The sequence below is a fragment of the Muscardinus avellanarius genome (assembly GCF_963383645.1).
Source record: "Muscardinus avellanarius genome assembly, chromosome: 6".
NCBI classification, from domain to species: domain Eukaryota; kingdom Metazoa; phylum Chordata; class Mammalia; order Rodentia; family Gliridae; genus Muscardinus; species Muscardinus avellanarius.
Window position 1 is genome coordinate 61,441,679 of NC_137791.1, and position 16,514 is coordinate 61,458,192.

A 16,514-nucleotide genomic window follows, 5' to 3' on the forward strand; every position below is an offset into this window, starting at 1 on the left:
CCATGGGGCCATAATATTCTATCTTAAAATGACTAGCATGAAATAATACCATAAATTATAATAGAATGTAGAGCAAGTGGAGAATCACTTTTAAGATGAATTCAGGATATGATTTTCATGCACAAAAATACTTTTTTATCAAGTAGGAATTATTCTGTTATTAAAGCTTCAAGGGTGTACAATTTTATTCAATTTGAATTCAGAATATATTTTCAAACTAATCAAAGTTACTCTTCTCTCCAGACTCCTAATAAAGTGCAATTTAGCCAAATGAATTTTTTAGGAGGACATTTATTTTTAGCTATCTCTTTCCTCTATCTCTCTTTCTGATGCATAGTAACCTGATTACATATAATGATATACTGTTAGTTTTTCAGTTGCCTTTAATTTTTCAAAAATCATCAATTCTACAAGCTCCATTATGCACTTCCATGCTTTGCTATTCAAATGTTAACAAACAGGCTGAACACATAGCTAACATGTAAAAAAGTAAATGTTATTTTAAGGAGCTGGATAAAAATGATTGTTTATATGTTTACCTATCCTCACACAAGAATATAATTTTCAGTATTTACCCTGAATGGACAAGAGAAGGTTTAATAACACAAAAAGGTCTCTAATCTTTTTCACCTCTTTTATGTGACCTGGTTTCCTTGAGTTACAGGATAAAAGAATATCCAGCTCAGTGATGTGCCTGCTGCTTTGAATACTTGACATACATCATTTTAACACTCTCCACCTCTACAAGTAAAACTTATGATTAAATAATAGTTATGACATTAAAGGAATACTAGCAATAGACAAAATGCAGCCAAATAATACTCTTTTGTTAAATTTTCACATCAAAGAACATATAATTAGTAAGTTTTAGTAAACATAATATTTGTTTGAAAAGACAAGCCAGGCGTGGTGGCACATGCTTTGCAACCCCAGCATTCTGGAGGCTGAGACCTGGAGGATCGCGGTTCGCGGACAGCCTCAGCTACTTAGTGAGGCCCTCCACAACTCAGTGAGACCCGGTTTCAAAATAAAGAATAAAAAATAGGGCAGGGGGTGTAGCTCAGCGGTCGGTCAAATGCCCCTGGGTTCCATCCCCATCCCCACAAAAAAAAAAAAAAAAAGACAAGAGTATGTAAAAAATGTAGGCAACTACTAAGTAATGTCTCTGGATGTAATATTTTTATTAGTTCAACAAAAAATTGACACTTTAAGATGAATAACTAAGTTCAGTTTTTAAGGTATTATTAAATTCAGTAAAATAATATATGAATTGAAATTTCTAAATGTGCACTTGAATATCTATACTTTCAGTTCACACTCTATTCCTTTGTATTAAGACTTAAATTCAAATACTCAAAGTGGTTATATTAAATGAAGAAATTTAGAAACATTAATTCTATTCCTTCATTACAATAACTATAACTATTTGATTTGAATCTATTGTTGCATACAGTGATACTTAGTAACCACCCAGATTAAAACACAAACTATATTTAAATCGATCTAGATGGTTCTACCCTATAACAAAATTAATTATCTTGAGGAAAATTTATAGTTAAATCACAATTACCATATATGTTTCATCTCTATGACTGGAAGTTCTCCTAGTTACCTTCACTTGAAGTTTATATTTTACTTATGAATTAGTAATAAAAGGATAATAGAAATTTTAAAAAGTGTGTGTGTGTGTGTGTGTGTAGCCTTAAAAATCAATCATAATCTAAAGTTAAAATTCAGACCCAAAAAGTGTCTTTTTAGGGAAGAGTATATATTTTTAGGATTTCAGCCCACAGTGATAGCAAATACATATATGTTTTAATCAGTTTTATTGTTGTTTTACAGCCAATTTGCCCTCTTACTGCTTAATTTAGAAACCTGTGGTGGTTAAAGTAACGGCTACTATTCACTATCTTTTGACAAGTACAAATGTTGTTATGCCAGTGAAAAGAAGATAATGAAGGCAACCCTGAGATGTGTTTTTGTTGTTGTTTGGTTGGTTCGTTGGTTTTATTGTTTTTGTAAAGGATGTATCAAAATGTTTATTCTTATACAGAGATAATAAACTCACTTCATCAGAAAATCTAGTTTATTTTTGGCAGACCTATTTAAATTTTCCCTTTTAGCAGAAATACACTGTAAAAAGCTGGACTTGATTGTTTACTACTCAGATCAGCTGGAAAGTAAATAAAAGTGCCAAGAAAAGAGTCTTAATAGCAGAATTCATAAAAGTTCAGAATCTTAAACTACCTATAGTTATATTTTTTAATGTACAAATCCACATAAATTCATTTAATACTTTGACAGAATATGAATAATGAGTATTCAAATTACTAGAAATTGGTACCACAGCACACTGACCCAAAATAGGGTAATTTAGTTTTGGTTTTCACAGTCAAAAGACTAATTATAATTGTTTTTCATCTAATTTACTGTCTCTTAAAAACCATTATTTTGAATCAACCCATAAATAGATGCCAGATACAATTTCTTTAATTTCTGATATCATGCAGAGCATTTCAGCAAAGTGTAAAAGCACTTATAAGAATTCTGACCCTACTTACAAGATTAATAATCGTTTACAAGAAAATATCCATCCTTTAATACACAAGGCTACATTTCATCTTCATGTTTACAACAAATCTCTCAAATTTATTTTAGCCACATGAAAATGTTTACAATGTCCTCAGTTTCATAATAGCAATAAAATTACATGCCATTCTTCACTACAACCTTCACCACACAGCTGAGAAAAATTCTAAAACTTTCTCTTAAGTGAGAAAAGCATTTCTGTTTTATATCATTATATTTAATATGCAAAACCTTTCAATACATTTTATAATTGATTTTTATTAAATATACATGCTTTTAACTTTTATGTTAGAATTTTACTTTCATTCTACACAGGACATTAAATATTTTAATAAAATAAATTATTAAAGTCCTCAAATATTTTTGCCAACTAGGAAAGTTGCATTTTCAACATTCAAAAAGTCCAATATATCCTACAAAGAAAATTCATGCTTATATTTAAATATACATGTGAATGTTATTAAATTATCATAAAACATTTTCCTATAATTCCTAATTATAAATGTTGGGTTTGTTTCATGCTTTCAATTAGCTAATGTCATTCATAACTGACATGATATTGAGTAATTCTCATAGAGATATATGTTACAGGTTTTCATCTAATTTCCCACTTTGTTCTAATAATTTACAGTAGTTAGAAATTACCTGTTCAGATTATAGTAGTAGTTAAAAATTGCCTGTTCCGATTTTTTATTTTTGAAATTTTATTCTTTGGCTTTTCATCAAACAAAATCATATAGGGAATAGTCAGGCGTGGTGGTGCATGCTTGTAATCACCTCACTTGGGAGGCGGAGATAGAAGCATCACACTGGTTCGAAGCCAGCCTCGCTGGCTTAAGATACCCTGTTCCCAATTAAAAAAAAAAAAAAAGTCTGGGAGTGTAGCCCAGAAATAGAAGGTTTTCCAGGAACCCCAGTACCACGCACAAAAAATCAAATCATATAGGGAATAAAAAAACTGCCAGGCGTGGTGGCGCACGCTTGTAATCCCTGTACTTGGGAGGCAGAGACAGGAGGATCGCCAATCGCGCAGGTTTGAAGCCAGCCAGGCACGCTGGCTTAGGAGACCCTGTTTCCAAATAAAAATATAAAACAGGTCTGGGAGTGTAGCCCGGAGGTTGATGGGCTTCCAGGAACCCCAGTACCACCAAAAAATAAAAAATAAATAATTAATAATAATAATAATAATATGTGCTTACTATATTGAATGAGTAGGGGTCTAACAATACACAACACCTCCCCAAAAGCCCTATTTCCCCCAAAACACAGAAATTATAAGAATGAAGCTTAGTGTATTGGCACATGCTTGTAATCTGAGCATTTGGGAAACTGAGACAGAAGGATCATGGTTTGTAGGACAGACTAATTAGTGAGGCCCTTTGAAACTCAGTGAGAGCCTTTTTCAAGTTAAAGAATAAAAAATAAGACTGGGGTGTAGTTCAGAGGTAGAAAGCCTCTGGGTTCCACCCCTAGTACCACCAAAAAATAAAAAAATAAATAAAAAATAGAAGAATATAATACTACCAAATTATATAAAACAGAAATTGAATATTCTCATTATCCAAGGATACATATTATTAGTTATTTCAGTATAAGTAGTCTTATATAATAAAAATACAAGCAGATATTAAAAAAATAAACTATACTTGTTATATAGTAACAACTGTATAAGCAGTCAAAACCATATATAGCAGATTCAAAAATCTGTTTACCTCCACTATTTCTTTCTTTTTTGCGTGTGGTACTGGGGTTCCTGGAAACCCATCTACTCCTGGGCCACACTCCCAGACACCTACTTTTTATATTTTTATTTGGAAACAGGGTCTCTTAAGCCAGCAAGGCTGGCTTCAAACCTATGCGATCCTCCTGTCTCCACCTCCCAAGCATGGGAATTACAAGCGTGTGCCACCATGCCCAGACTACCTCCAATATTTCTAATGCTATGGTGCTATGGTCTGAACATTCCCTCCCATTCTAGGGTTGGAAACTTATTCACAGGACAATAGTGTATGGAGAGGAGGTCTAATATCTTCATATTAGATATAGATATACCTCTATTAGGTATAGAAATATACCTCATATTAGGTATAGAAATAGATTAATGCTCACATAAAAAGGGCTTGAGATAGTAGGCTCTCAGTTTTCTGCTCTTTCTTTCTGACATGTAGGGCAGAGCATGCCATGCCTTGGAAACACAGAGTCCTATGTGTCATTTTGGAAGCAGAGATGTCAAACCCCACCACGTTCATGCTTCCCAGCTTCCAGATCCATGCGAAATAAATTTATGCCCTTTATAAGTTACCTAATCTGTAGTATTGTCTTAAATCACCACGAAACCTACTAAAGCATATATTATTTGATAATTGAAGAAACTAAGAAGACTATATATATCCAGTCCAAAAAGAAATCAGGCCAGGCGTGGTGGCACACGCTTGTAATCCCCACGCTTAGGAGGCGGAGACAGGAGGATCGTGCAGGTTCGAAGACAGCCACGCTGGCTTAGGAGACCCTGTTTCCAAAAAAATTAAAATAAAATAGGTCTGGGAGTGTAGCCTGGAGGTAGAGGGCTTCTAGGAACCCAGTATCACCGAAAAAAAAAAAAAAAAGAAAGAAAGAAAAAAAAAGAAATCAGGGTTAGCTAAAAACTCAAATACAGATTTTCTGTATCAATATATTGACCTACTTCCTTCAAGTAATGTGATAAGTCCACAGGAATATAAAGGGAAGAAATTCCCCCTTTGCTCTATTTCTTATTTAACTTTAGAAGCCAAGGTAGAGTTGGTCAAGTGTGGTTTCTCCCTCTAGGCTTCATTCAATATGACTGCCCCTGAACTCTTGCTAAGAAGCACATTGGTGAGGATGAAGGGGGCTTGAATGATAAAACTTTTAGTTTGGATCCCTTCAATAGAACATATGAGAAGAAAGATTCTCATAAAAGATGCTATCCTGAAAACAGTGTCCTGCATCATCCTCCCAAAGTCAAGGGAACAACTTTTGAGCTGAAGCAGAAACTTAAGAGGGAAGGGAAGGCTTGGAAGCACAAGGTGAGGAGTACAAATTCTCATGGGTGCTGGGAGAAGAAAGAAGGCACCAGATGCTTCTCTTCAGGGCTTAAGGAGAGTTGATGGGCACAAAGCCAAGACTCCTGAGCTGATGATGAGAAATTCAAATCTTGGAGGGAGATTTATGATGGAATATATCTACCCTTCTCAGTGATTTTTGATCACAGGATAATCTAAAGGATATTTTGATTATGAAAATCTATAGAGCACCTCCCAAATTGGCAGGAGCTATTCTGCTCTTTACAATTTAAGATACTTCATGGTCACAAAAGACATCTGATAACTAACATGTTTCAAGTCTGTTAATTGTCACTAATGGACAGAGGTAGATTTTATTGGGCTTTTAACCATTTGTGAGTTAAATATTTCAAATTTTTCACCTGAGTGCTGAGCATGAACAAATAAATGAACAAAGGAAAAAAAAAAAAGAAATAGTACATTTTTTTAGGATCCAAAGTCCTTGTAGAGAAGGACAAATAAAGCACAGGAACACATCATTTCAAGGGCACCAGAAATGCCATAGAAGATGACTGACAAATGAACAAAACAGCTATACTAAAAATATTTTGCAGTATACAACTAAAGCCTCAGATTGTTTTCTGGAATTAAAAAATATATCTCAACTTGTTTATTAAACTATAAAAGTGTCAATTTTGAAAATTAACTCAATGACTTACATATTAATAGAAGAAGTATCTTAACTAAAGATAAAAGCTTTAGTACTGAAAAAGAATAAGAAAAGGTATTGGAAAGACAGATTCGTAAGATAAAATACAAGTTTAACAGCAGTTTCAGGAGGAAAAGCATTTATATAAATTGAAGAAAATCTTTTTTTGTGTGTGTGTGTGGTACTGGGGTTCCTGGAATCCTTTCTACCTCCGGGCTACACTCCCAGACCTATTTTTACATTTTTATTTGGAAACAGGGTCTCCTAAGCCAGCACGCGTGGCTGGCTTCGAACCCGCGTGATCCTCCTGTCTCTGCCTCCCAAGCGCGGGGATTACAAGTGTGCGCCACCACGCCCGGCATGAAGAAAATCTTGAATATATTGAATTACCTGATGCTTTAAAGAACAAATGGGGGAAAATAAAATATGCCTAGGTAAATCATGGGAAAATGGCACAAGTTCCACCAGAATCTAAAAATTAATAAAATGTATAAGGTAAAAAGGACCAAGACCTAGAAAGATGATGCTTTGGATATTGTATGTGTTTTATTTAGCTCAATCTGCTACAGCAAAACACCACAGACTCCGTGGCTTAAACAGCAGATGTTTTCCTCACAGGTCTGGATTGTGCAAGTGTGCAATCAGGCTCATTTCTGGTGAGAGCCCTTTTCCTGGCTGAGACAGCTGCTAGTGAGGGCAGCTTCCTCTTCTCATAAGGCCACCAACCTTTACAGTATAAAAAAATTACTATTCATTTAGCTCATGTTATATAGACAAGACTAGCAGCACTCTTCACTCCATACCTTGCAGCATGCAGAGGACATGGACATATTGTTCTATTGCAGAACAGTTAGGAGTCAACCTCCCATACTGTGAACCAGTTCCTCTCTGTTTATACTGCCACAACTCCTGGCTGCAGAGCATATTTCTTATCTCATCCAATTAGTCGCCTCACCATTATACAACCCCAGGACACTATGATACTTTAACATTTAATATTCCCTTGAACATCATAAAATAATTGCAAGTGATTGTTTTATCTGTAGAAAACCAATAAAGCTCACCGAAGTTTAAGTGACGCATGAAAATTTCATAGATAATAATTTCAGCCTTCTTGAAACTGTTCCTAAGAGTAAAAACTGTTTCCTTCGTTTTGAAGAAAACAAGATAAAAATAATTGGAAATGTGAATATAAAATACACTAGAATTAAAAATGTAGTTAGTAATGTAGATATTCTGTCCCAGCAATATATATAGTCTAAAATCAAAATTATTATTTTGAGTTTTATCATATACTTATGCTTTATGAAATCTACCAAAGAAGAAGAATTGAACTATGGTAATAATTTTGAAATAAAGCAGATAAAGAAGAATAATTTTTAAAATGTGCATTTAGTACTTGAAAAAATAAATATGATAGAACTCTTTGGCTACAACTTTATCTGCTAATAAAACAGGTAGAAATGAGCACAAAGCATATGTGCTATCGACTGAATTGTGCCCTCCTCCATTCATATATTGAAGTCCTCACTCCCCAGTGTGATGACATCTGGAAAAAGGGCTTTTATGGATGGATTGGGGCTAGATGTGATCAGACACTGGAAAGCTTGCTATCTCTTTCTCTGTCTTCAAGTACATGCAACAAAGAAAGGCCAAGTGAGAACACAGGAGAAAGATGGTATCCATACAGAGCAAGAGCCCTCATCTGAACCCAGCCTCTGGCACCCCGATTTCAGACTTCTAGCTTCCAGAAGTGTAACTAATTTTCTGATGTTTATTACCCACCCAATTTATGCTATTTTGTTATGGCAGCCCAAGCTGACCAAGATGATATGAAAAATAGCTACATAAATTAAAACCCAAAGGAAGTCCTGTCCTTTCCTCAGGCATTTTACCCCCAGGCATAGGTAAAAATATATACTCTATAACATGCAATTTTATAGAGGAACTATAAATTATTTTTCTGTGGTACTGTGGATTAAACCCAGGGGCATTCTACCTTTGAGTTACAACCAGGCCCATTTTTATTCTTTATTTGGAAACATGCTCTTGCTAAGTTGCTGAGGGCCTCACTAAGTAGCTGAGACTGGCCATGAATAGGTGATCCTCCAATGCTCCTGTCTCAGCCTCCCAAATACTGAGATTACAAACATGCACCACCATGCCCCGCTGAGGGACTATAACTTAATCCAGTCCTCTTAAAGCCCTGGTTTTCAACGGGAGTCAGTTTTGTCCCAGGGGACATAGGGCAGTGCCGGCAAACTGCTCACTGGCATCGAGTGGGGAACATGGGGGTGTGGACCAGGCTATAGTGCAATGCCTGGCACTTACTGCAGTGTGTCAGCGGGGTCTTTGTGGAAGCACACTGCCTCCAAAATAAATAAAGCTAAGAGCTGCATTTAAACTTAAATCTTTTCCCCCAGCCCCACCACAGATTAACTTTTTATAATTCCTGAAACTATCACAGAGACACTAAATAAGTAGATGTAAATAATTATTTTTAAAAAATGTCTGCTGAGCATGGTGGCACATGCTTGTACTCCCAGTACTGCCTCAGCTACTTAGTGAGGCCTTCTGCAACTTAGTGAGAGCTTGTTTCAAAATAAAGAATTAAAAAAATAGGGCTGGGCGTGTAGCTCAGAGGTAGAATGTCCCTGATTCCATCCCCAGTACTGAAAAAAAAATCTAAATTATTGGGTACAAAGTCTTTCTTGGTATCATCACATCTGAAGTGTTTCTCACATGTATATGTCAATAAAATTGCTTATGATAACAGCAGTAGTCAAGAAATGAGAAACCCAATAGCTGCTACACACACATGCCTGTAATCCCAGTACTTAAAATGGCTGAGACAGGAGAACTGCACATTTGCAGCCAGCATCAACAACTTAGTGAGACCTAATTTCAAAATAAAAAATAAAATAGGGCTGAGGGTATAGTTCACAGATAGAATACTCCTGGGTTCAATCCCTAGTACAAAAAAGAAAAAAAGAAAAAAAATTTTTTTTTGGTGGTACTGGGGTTCCTGGAAGCCCTTGTACCTCTGGGTCACACTCCCAGACCTATTTTTTATATTTTATTTGGAAACAAGGTCTCTTAAGCCAGCGCGGCTGGCTTCGAACATGCCCAATCCTCCTATTTCCGCCTCCCAAGTGCGGGGATTACAAGCTTGTGCCACCACGCCCAGCCAAAAGAAATTTTTTAAAAATAAGAAATAGATGACTAAGCTAAATATAAATTATTATAGATTATTTTTCTGTATTATGATAAGTAACATATAAACTGTCTCCTGAAGTTGGTTACATTTTTAAATGTAGACAAAGTATAATGTTTAACCTTGACAAAATATCACAAGTTATTCATTTCTAGAGATCAGAAGTACTTAGGATCCCAGTGAATAGCACTATCCTATGTATTGCCAGGGCCCTGCATGCTCCAAATCCAACTCTTTCTTTTTCTTTTTTTTTTTCTCGTATTACAGGAGATTAAACTCATTCACATTCTGCCTATAACTTGTACTAACAGCCCCATTTTATTTCTTATTTTGAAACAGGTTCTCATTAATTTGCCGATGACCTCCCAAAATTGCTAAGACTAGCTGCAAACCAAAGATCCTCCTGTCTCAGCCTCCCAAGTACCAAATCCAGTTTTAATGATACCTTTTTCCTTTCAACAACAATGTTTCTTCTTCCTAAAATTCTGGAATCATCACTTATCCACTTTTCTCTGTAGTGACAGTTCTCTTTAACTAACAAAGCAAACTATATTTTCGAAAGTAAATTTTTTTCCCATTGCTGAAATAATCAAAAGAATTATGTAAATGATATAGCTCAGAAATAGCTCAGAAATTACAGTGGTGTCCTCCTTGTTATTACCTGGGAAATTTTACAGGGTAAGATGCCATTTTGGTAATTTAAGTTTAAAGAAACACACACACACACACACACACACACACACACACACACACACACACATACACACACACTTGTGCCTCAATTTTGTGTGTCAGGCAATGTAAGATATTTTGGAGGGAGGGGAATTGAATTACTTTAATTACAGCTATAAAGCATTGGCTCTGGAAGTAATAATTTTCTTTTTCATTTCATTAAAGAAATGAAGGTCTGATTTCTAGTACATGCTATGCTTTAAGTCTGATTGCAACTAATGTTGAAAGAAAAAATGAAAACTTTCTCAGTCAATTATGCCAAATAAGCACTCTCTGGGAAAGTGAAAGAACAGATACTCTACTGTTAAAATTGATGATTTCATTCTTTAATAAGTGTCTGTTAGATGCTCATTAAACTCAAAGTTATTTCATGTGCTACATAAATAAAGCCTAATTAGGGCTATAGTAATATAAAAATGTGTCCTTACATGATATTTAAAGTCGTTACTTATACATTCATAAAGCATTATTTCCACTCATCTAAGACATATTCCTTTTGTCTTTAATGTTATTGATACTTTACACACTGGTATATATTCTGAAGTCGCAGGAATTCTGAAGTCACAATAACACACAGTTATAGGGCCAATAATCAGCATTAATCCAATCATGGAATACAGTCTAAATCAAGGTTAAATTTTGACTAAAGCACAGTAGCTATCAAAACCCAATGACGTATACTCTAAGTTTTCTTATATTTTATTAATATGATAGAAATTCTCAGAAGCCTGTTGGCCTATAAAGTTTGACATTTACTTTCATTTAATAGCTATATAGTACACCATTGTTAACATATAGAATATTAAAATATGAAATAATCATAAAGAATATTTTAAATTAGGATTTGTCTTTTGATCTTGATAATGAGTCCATTTGTGGTTTAGAATTTATTTTACTGGTGTTATAAGAACTCTTGATGAATTAAAACAAATCCATTTATAGTACTCTTAAATCTTAATTTTAGTACTGTGATATATATATATATATGTATATATATATATATACACACACACACAGAGTACACATATTTTATATAAAATTCTCTTCATTGACATTCATGTATTAGAAACATGTATTTAAAAAAATAACACCCACTACTGTTACCTACCTAAGGTATTTTAATGTTATGAAGTTAGGATTCTTACATTCTTTTATGATGTCACTTAAAATAATAAAAGCATGAAAAAATGATCTATACATATTTTATGTTTTGTGTAATTTTGCATTATTTGGTAAATATTTTAGTAAAAAGCTATATATTTGGTAGCTTTATGAAAATAAACAAAATAGCTATTTGTTTCAGGATTATTGAGTGCTTTGCTTCATAGGAGTTAAATCATGTAAAATGTAATGCAACATTGCCTTCAAATTTTTTGATAGATAAAAATGAAATCTCTAATCCTAGTTCGGGGACCTATTTCTAGAATTATATAAATAATTTCTACACATATAAAATATTCTCTATTCTTTAGCTTGTCTAAGAGCTACAGTTTTCATTATTGTAGAATTACTAAATCGATTCAAATAATGCTGTATTCATTTATGAAGGTATTATTCCCAATCCCACTCACATGAATGGGGAGGGAGAAGTGGGAATGAGGTGGGATAAGAAGGGAAATGCAGCAAGTATTGTGCCCAGGGATGATTGTATCATTTTGGAGCTTCACTATGTTGCATAAGTATAATGCACAAATTAAATTATTAAAATATATTTTCAAATATTAAAAAAATTAAATTGATAACCAGGTTGAATCATTACAGTATTTATAAATAATTGCATCAGTGTTACTGGAAGAGGATTTATAGCAAATAACTTTGCAAAGAAAGTACAGTCTGTGAGCCAAATGTTTTTCACTTACCAGCTCTTCCTGAAGTTGGGAAATGAGTTCATCCCTCTCTTTCAGTTGTAGCTTGAGTATGGAGCATTCATCTTTCATTATATCCTATAAAAACATCAAAGAGACAGTATAATAGGTTTAGCCCTTTCACTTTGCTGTTGATAAAGAAAGTCAGCTTCACACAGTGGGAGATAATTGCATCTGACTAATGAAACTCAAATTTCCTTTGCAGCATGATATTTTTCTTAATATATTCCAAGTTGCAAAACACCAAGTTAATATAGCCAAAAATTTTATTATGCTATACATAATTTTGTGTGTATTAATAGTATATATGTATAAGTATAGGGCTTTTTGTTATATAGTTATATTTTGGTTTTGCTATCAATTTTTCCATTACACAACCCCAGACAAAAACAAGTGAGCAATCTTGATTCTTTCCTCTTATTTATGTGCATATATAATCAGTCAAATAAAATTAATTATACTCTAAAGAGATGCTTTATAATTTGGTTTCCTGTTATAGTTAAATATTAATTCTCAAACCAATGACTGTGTTATAGTCTCATCATCAGTGATGTTCCTGTAATATTTGTTCTGGGTACAAATCTCTGGTCACTTGATCCTCTCACTCTGTAGGGTACACTGAGCCATGACCTCTCTGTACACAGTAAATCCATATTCATGACCTCCTACTTTATGCTGATAACACTCAGATACAACTTAATTCAGAATTTTCCATCTTCTAAATTTCAGATAAAAAAATGACAACTGTTTGCTGAACAGACACTTAGCACTGTCCCACAGATGTGCTGATTCAGCACAACTTATCTTTCCCCACCCTGGTCCTTTTAGTATGTAGCTATTTTTTTTTTCTTTTTGAAAATTTAAAAGATTTATTAAATAGAAATACAGAAGATACAGCCTCATGTTACCCAGAGGTAACATGAGGGGGTGCTTTGAACGAAATCACCCAGTATGTAGCTATTTCTTAAACAATAACCAGGATGTCTTCCAATAGTCTCAGCTCCTACTCACTTCAAACCTTACACCAAATTCTGTGTGTGTGTGTGTGTGTGTGTGTGTGTGTGTGTGTGTGTGTGTGTGTGTTACTAGAGATTGAACACAAGGGCCTTCTGCCTCTATGCTACAGCACTGACCTTTTTATCTTAAAACAAGGTCTCACTAAGTTACTGCACACCAGCTTGGAATCTGCAATCCTCCTGTTTCAGCCTCCCAAGTACTGGGATGACAGATGTGTGCCACTGCATCTAGCTTGATACAAAAAAGTTTAACTTCTACTTCCTAATATTTCCTGAACTTATCTCTCTGTAATCAGCATTCATTTACTCCAGGAAGTCATGGCTTCTTACCCAAATTTCTATAATAATCTCTAAACTGGTTATTCCTATCTCTATCACTTTTCCTATCAGCCAGAGAGACTTTGCTAAGTAGAAGTTAATTCCATTCTTCCCTAAATTACCATCAATCTGTACCAATATTGGGAATGGCCTAGGAAGATTTGAGAAAGCTTTGATTATTAATAAATATATTTCAAAAATCATTGTGTTTAAAGGGAATACCTGGGGAATGACTTGGTTTAAGCCAGGAAGCAAGCAGCCATTGAAACTTAAATTAACCTAGCTAAAGGAAATTAGTAAGACAGGTTTACATGATAAGTGATTTAAGTGAATGGGAGGAGGAGGTCAACCTTGCTGAAAGGAGAAATCTGGGCATAGAATAGGAGTTCTGTGGGAAAAGTAAGAGGAGGGACTTTAAAGGGACTTTACCTAGTCAGAGTTACATAAAGCAAGATGGAGGATGTCCCGTCTATAAAAAGGCTGTTCTGTGTTTTGTATTCTGGTGAATTCATTTGAATTACACCCCCAACCCCGCCACTTCTAAATGGCATGGGCTGTGACTGCTTTCTGTATTTCTATCTTTTTAATAAACACATTTAAATCTTCAGCAAGGGTATGGGCAATTGCATATTTACCCTTAACTCAGGACAAGAACCCACAGTTTTTGTTAGAGGGGAATTGTTTCCGGGGTCTAACAAAGGTCCAGGAGGACTGTTCCCCTAAACAGTAACCCTCACCCCCAAACAGTAACATTCATCTTTCACTGCAACATCTTTAACTCTAACACCTTTGCCGCCATCTTTGGAGCCAAAGCCGACTTCATTCAACAGTGGCTCTAGTACCACTGCACCCCCAAAGGCATGTACCTTCCTGGAGCGATAAGGAGTTCCCCCAGAATGACCGTTTATCTTCTGGCTTCTTGGAGGCAATTCTGGTTCGTGGGGTCACCACTGGCTAAAGAACTAGCCTGTGGTCTAATCCCCTCCAGGAAGTAAACCCTTTAAATAGTGTAGGCTTGGTAGGCCCAATGAGTGCCCGTCCATTCTGCTGACATCAAAGATAGGACACTCTTTTAAAAACCCTGTAAACTGTTAAATCTAAAAAGAAATGCCCAAAGCCCACCTTCAGAAAACTCACTGAATAGGAGACGCCAGCCAGGCACATTTCTAGATGGCAATGAGGGTCCCCCCCCCCCCCAGCAATTGGAAACAGGTTGTAGGGAGATAAGCCAACTTACTTCTAGTGCAGCACCTAAAAAGCCTGGTCATTAACAATTGTAGCCATGTGCGCCCTGTTGGTCTGTAAATCCTGGCAGTTGAAGCACCCCAGCGGCCCCAAACTCCCAGCAGCTGAGCGCTGAAGTTTAAGTTTTGCATCTTGAGGCCAGAGTCCCTTAACCAAGCAGGTTTGAGAACTCTAGGCTTCTAGGAAAGTCAAACTGTCCCAGATGCAGCTCCAGTGGTGTGGGATTCACAGGGTCCTAATGCCACCAGATTAGTCTCCAACCAACTAGGCTGTTACTGGTTCCCTGTAGAAGAAATCTGTTTGTGGCTATCTCTGATTTATTGACAGTTTTAGGCTTCTATCCCTACCTAGCTAATACAACTGTCTGAGGCCGAATATTAAAAACAGGGACCACCCATTCTGGGTCACTGAAAAATACTCTAAAAATACAGTGTTTTATTAGTTGGTAGCATTATCTCATCCAGAGGAAGAAAGGAGAGGGTGGGATTAGAAGAGAAAAGGTCTGGGGCAGCTCAGACTCACATTCTTACATCTCATCCTGGCTGAGCCCTGAGGAGCTGTCCTCAGGAATGCTCACACACACACGTGCTTGGCCGGATTCACCCCCGGCTGAGATTTAGCTTTAGCAGATGCAGGGAACCTCATCAGGACAGAGAAAGGCCACGCAGTTCAATTGGACAGGGGAATATGGAGCAAAGGGAAAGGGTGGCAAAAACCCCTTCCCATTTAATACCCTCCTGGTGGGCAGCAAACTGGTGGGAAATAAGGCCACTCTCATGAAACACACACACACACACACACACACACACACACACAGGGTACATGAAAGAAGGCCAACCTTCTGGGCACAGTATACCTCTCTCTGCCTTAGATGGGATTCCAGCAATATCTTAAATGCTAAGGTTTTAGATTGGGAAGTTCTGGGAAGGGGGACGACCTTGCCCAGAAAGGCCACTAAATCCCTACCCTTTCTCTCTCAGATGGAATCCCATCAATCCAAAGTGGAAGCTGGATCTCCACTAGCATGGGTCCTTCAAAATTGGCCAAAAATTGACACCAAAATGCTAAGGAAGAAGGATCTCATATTTCTCTGCATCCAAGTATGGCCACAGTAAATGCTGGGGGATGGAGAAATCTGGCCCCTTCAGGGAAGGCAATTCTATTTTGTAAAAGGGAGGAACGATGGATGATCTTCAGCTGTTCTTTAACCTCTGAGACCACCTAGATTTCTTTAAGGATTTCAGGGTTGAGACAATTGTAGCAGCCTTGGCTACAGAAGTGTGGGGAGGGAGAGTTTAGAGTTTGATCTGTCCATACACAGTTTTTTGTTTGTTTGTTTTTGTTTGTTTTACTTTTTACATGGTCAGTTTAAAGCTGTATCACTAACTCAAATAACAGATGCTGGCATTCTTAGTTAATTATTTACCCAGTAGAAGGGGAGGCCATCCTCAGACAAATTCCACTACTGAAGGCTGTCAATTCAGTTTATAATTATAGGGACTTGGAAAGGGAGAGGCAGGAGAAAATAATTCTGGCTGAACATGAATCCTAAAAAAGCCTGGGCTGAAGTCTGTTTGAGGGGTGGAGAGCAAGGCATCTCTGCTGTAGATGCCCTCAAGCATGAGGCCAAAAAGGGCCTTCTGAAGCCTGGCTCACAGGGCAAGGGGGATCATTAAACAGGTTGGGTGCCCCCAGTTATGGAGGGAACTGGGGTCCCCAGACCTAGCTTACCAGTGATTCCTCCCAACTCCCACCACCTGAGTTAAGACTAAAGAGCCTTAGGTGATCACAGTGAGATCTCAGATG

The 16,514-nt window shown here is 36.3% G+C and overlaps 1 protein-coding gene across 1 annotated transcript in view; it reads right to left on the reverse strand.

The window, feature by feature from the left end:
• Window positions 1–16,514, reverse strand: part of CCSER1 (coiled-coil serine rich protein 1) — a gene marked incomplete at both ends in the record, with an annotated part of 1,182,092 nt that overhangs the window by 716,216 nt on the left and 449,362 nt on the right. The window contains one exon of the mRNA XM_080697948.1: window positions 12,124–12,207. Coding sequence (XP_080554074.1) covers window positions 12,124–12,207 — 84 coding nt within the window. The remainder of the gene's footprint in view (window positions 1–12,123; window positions 12,208–16,514) is intronic.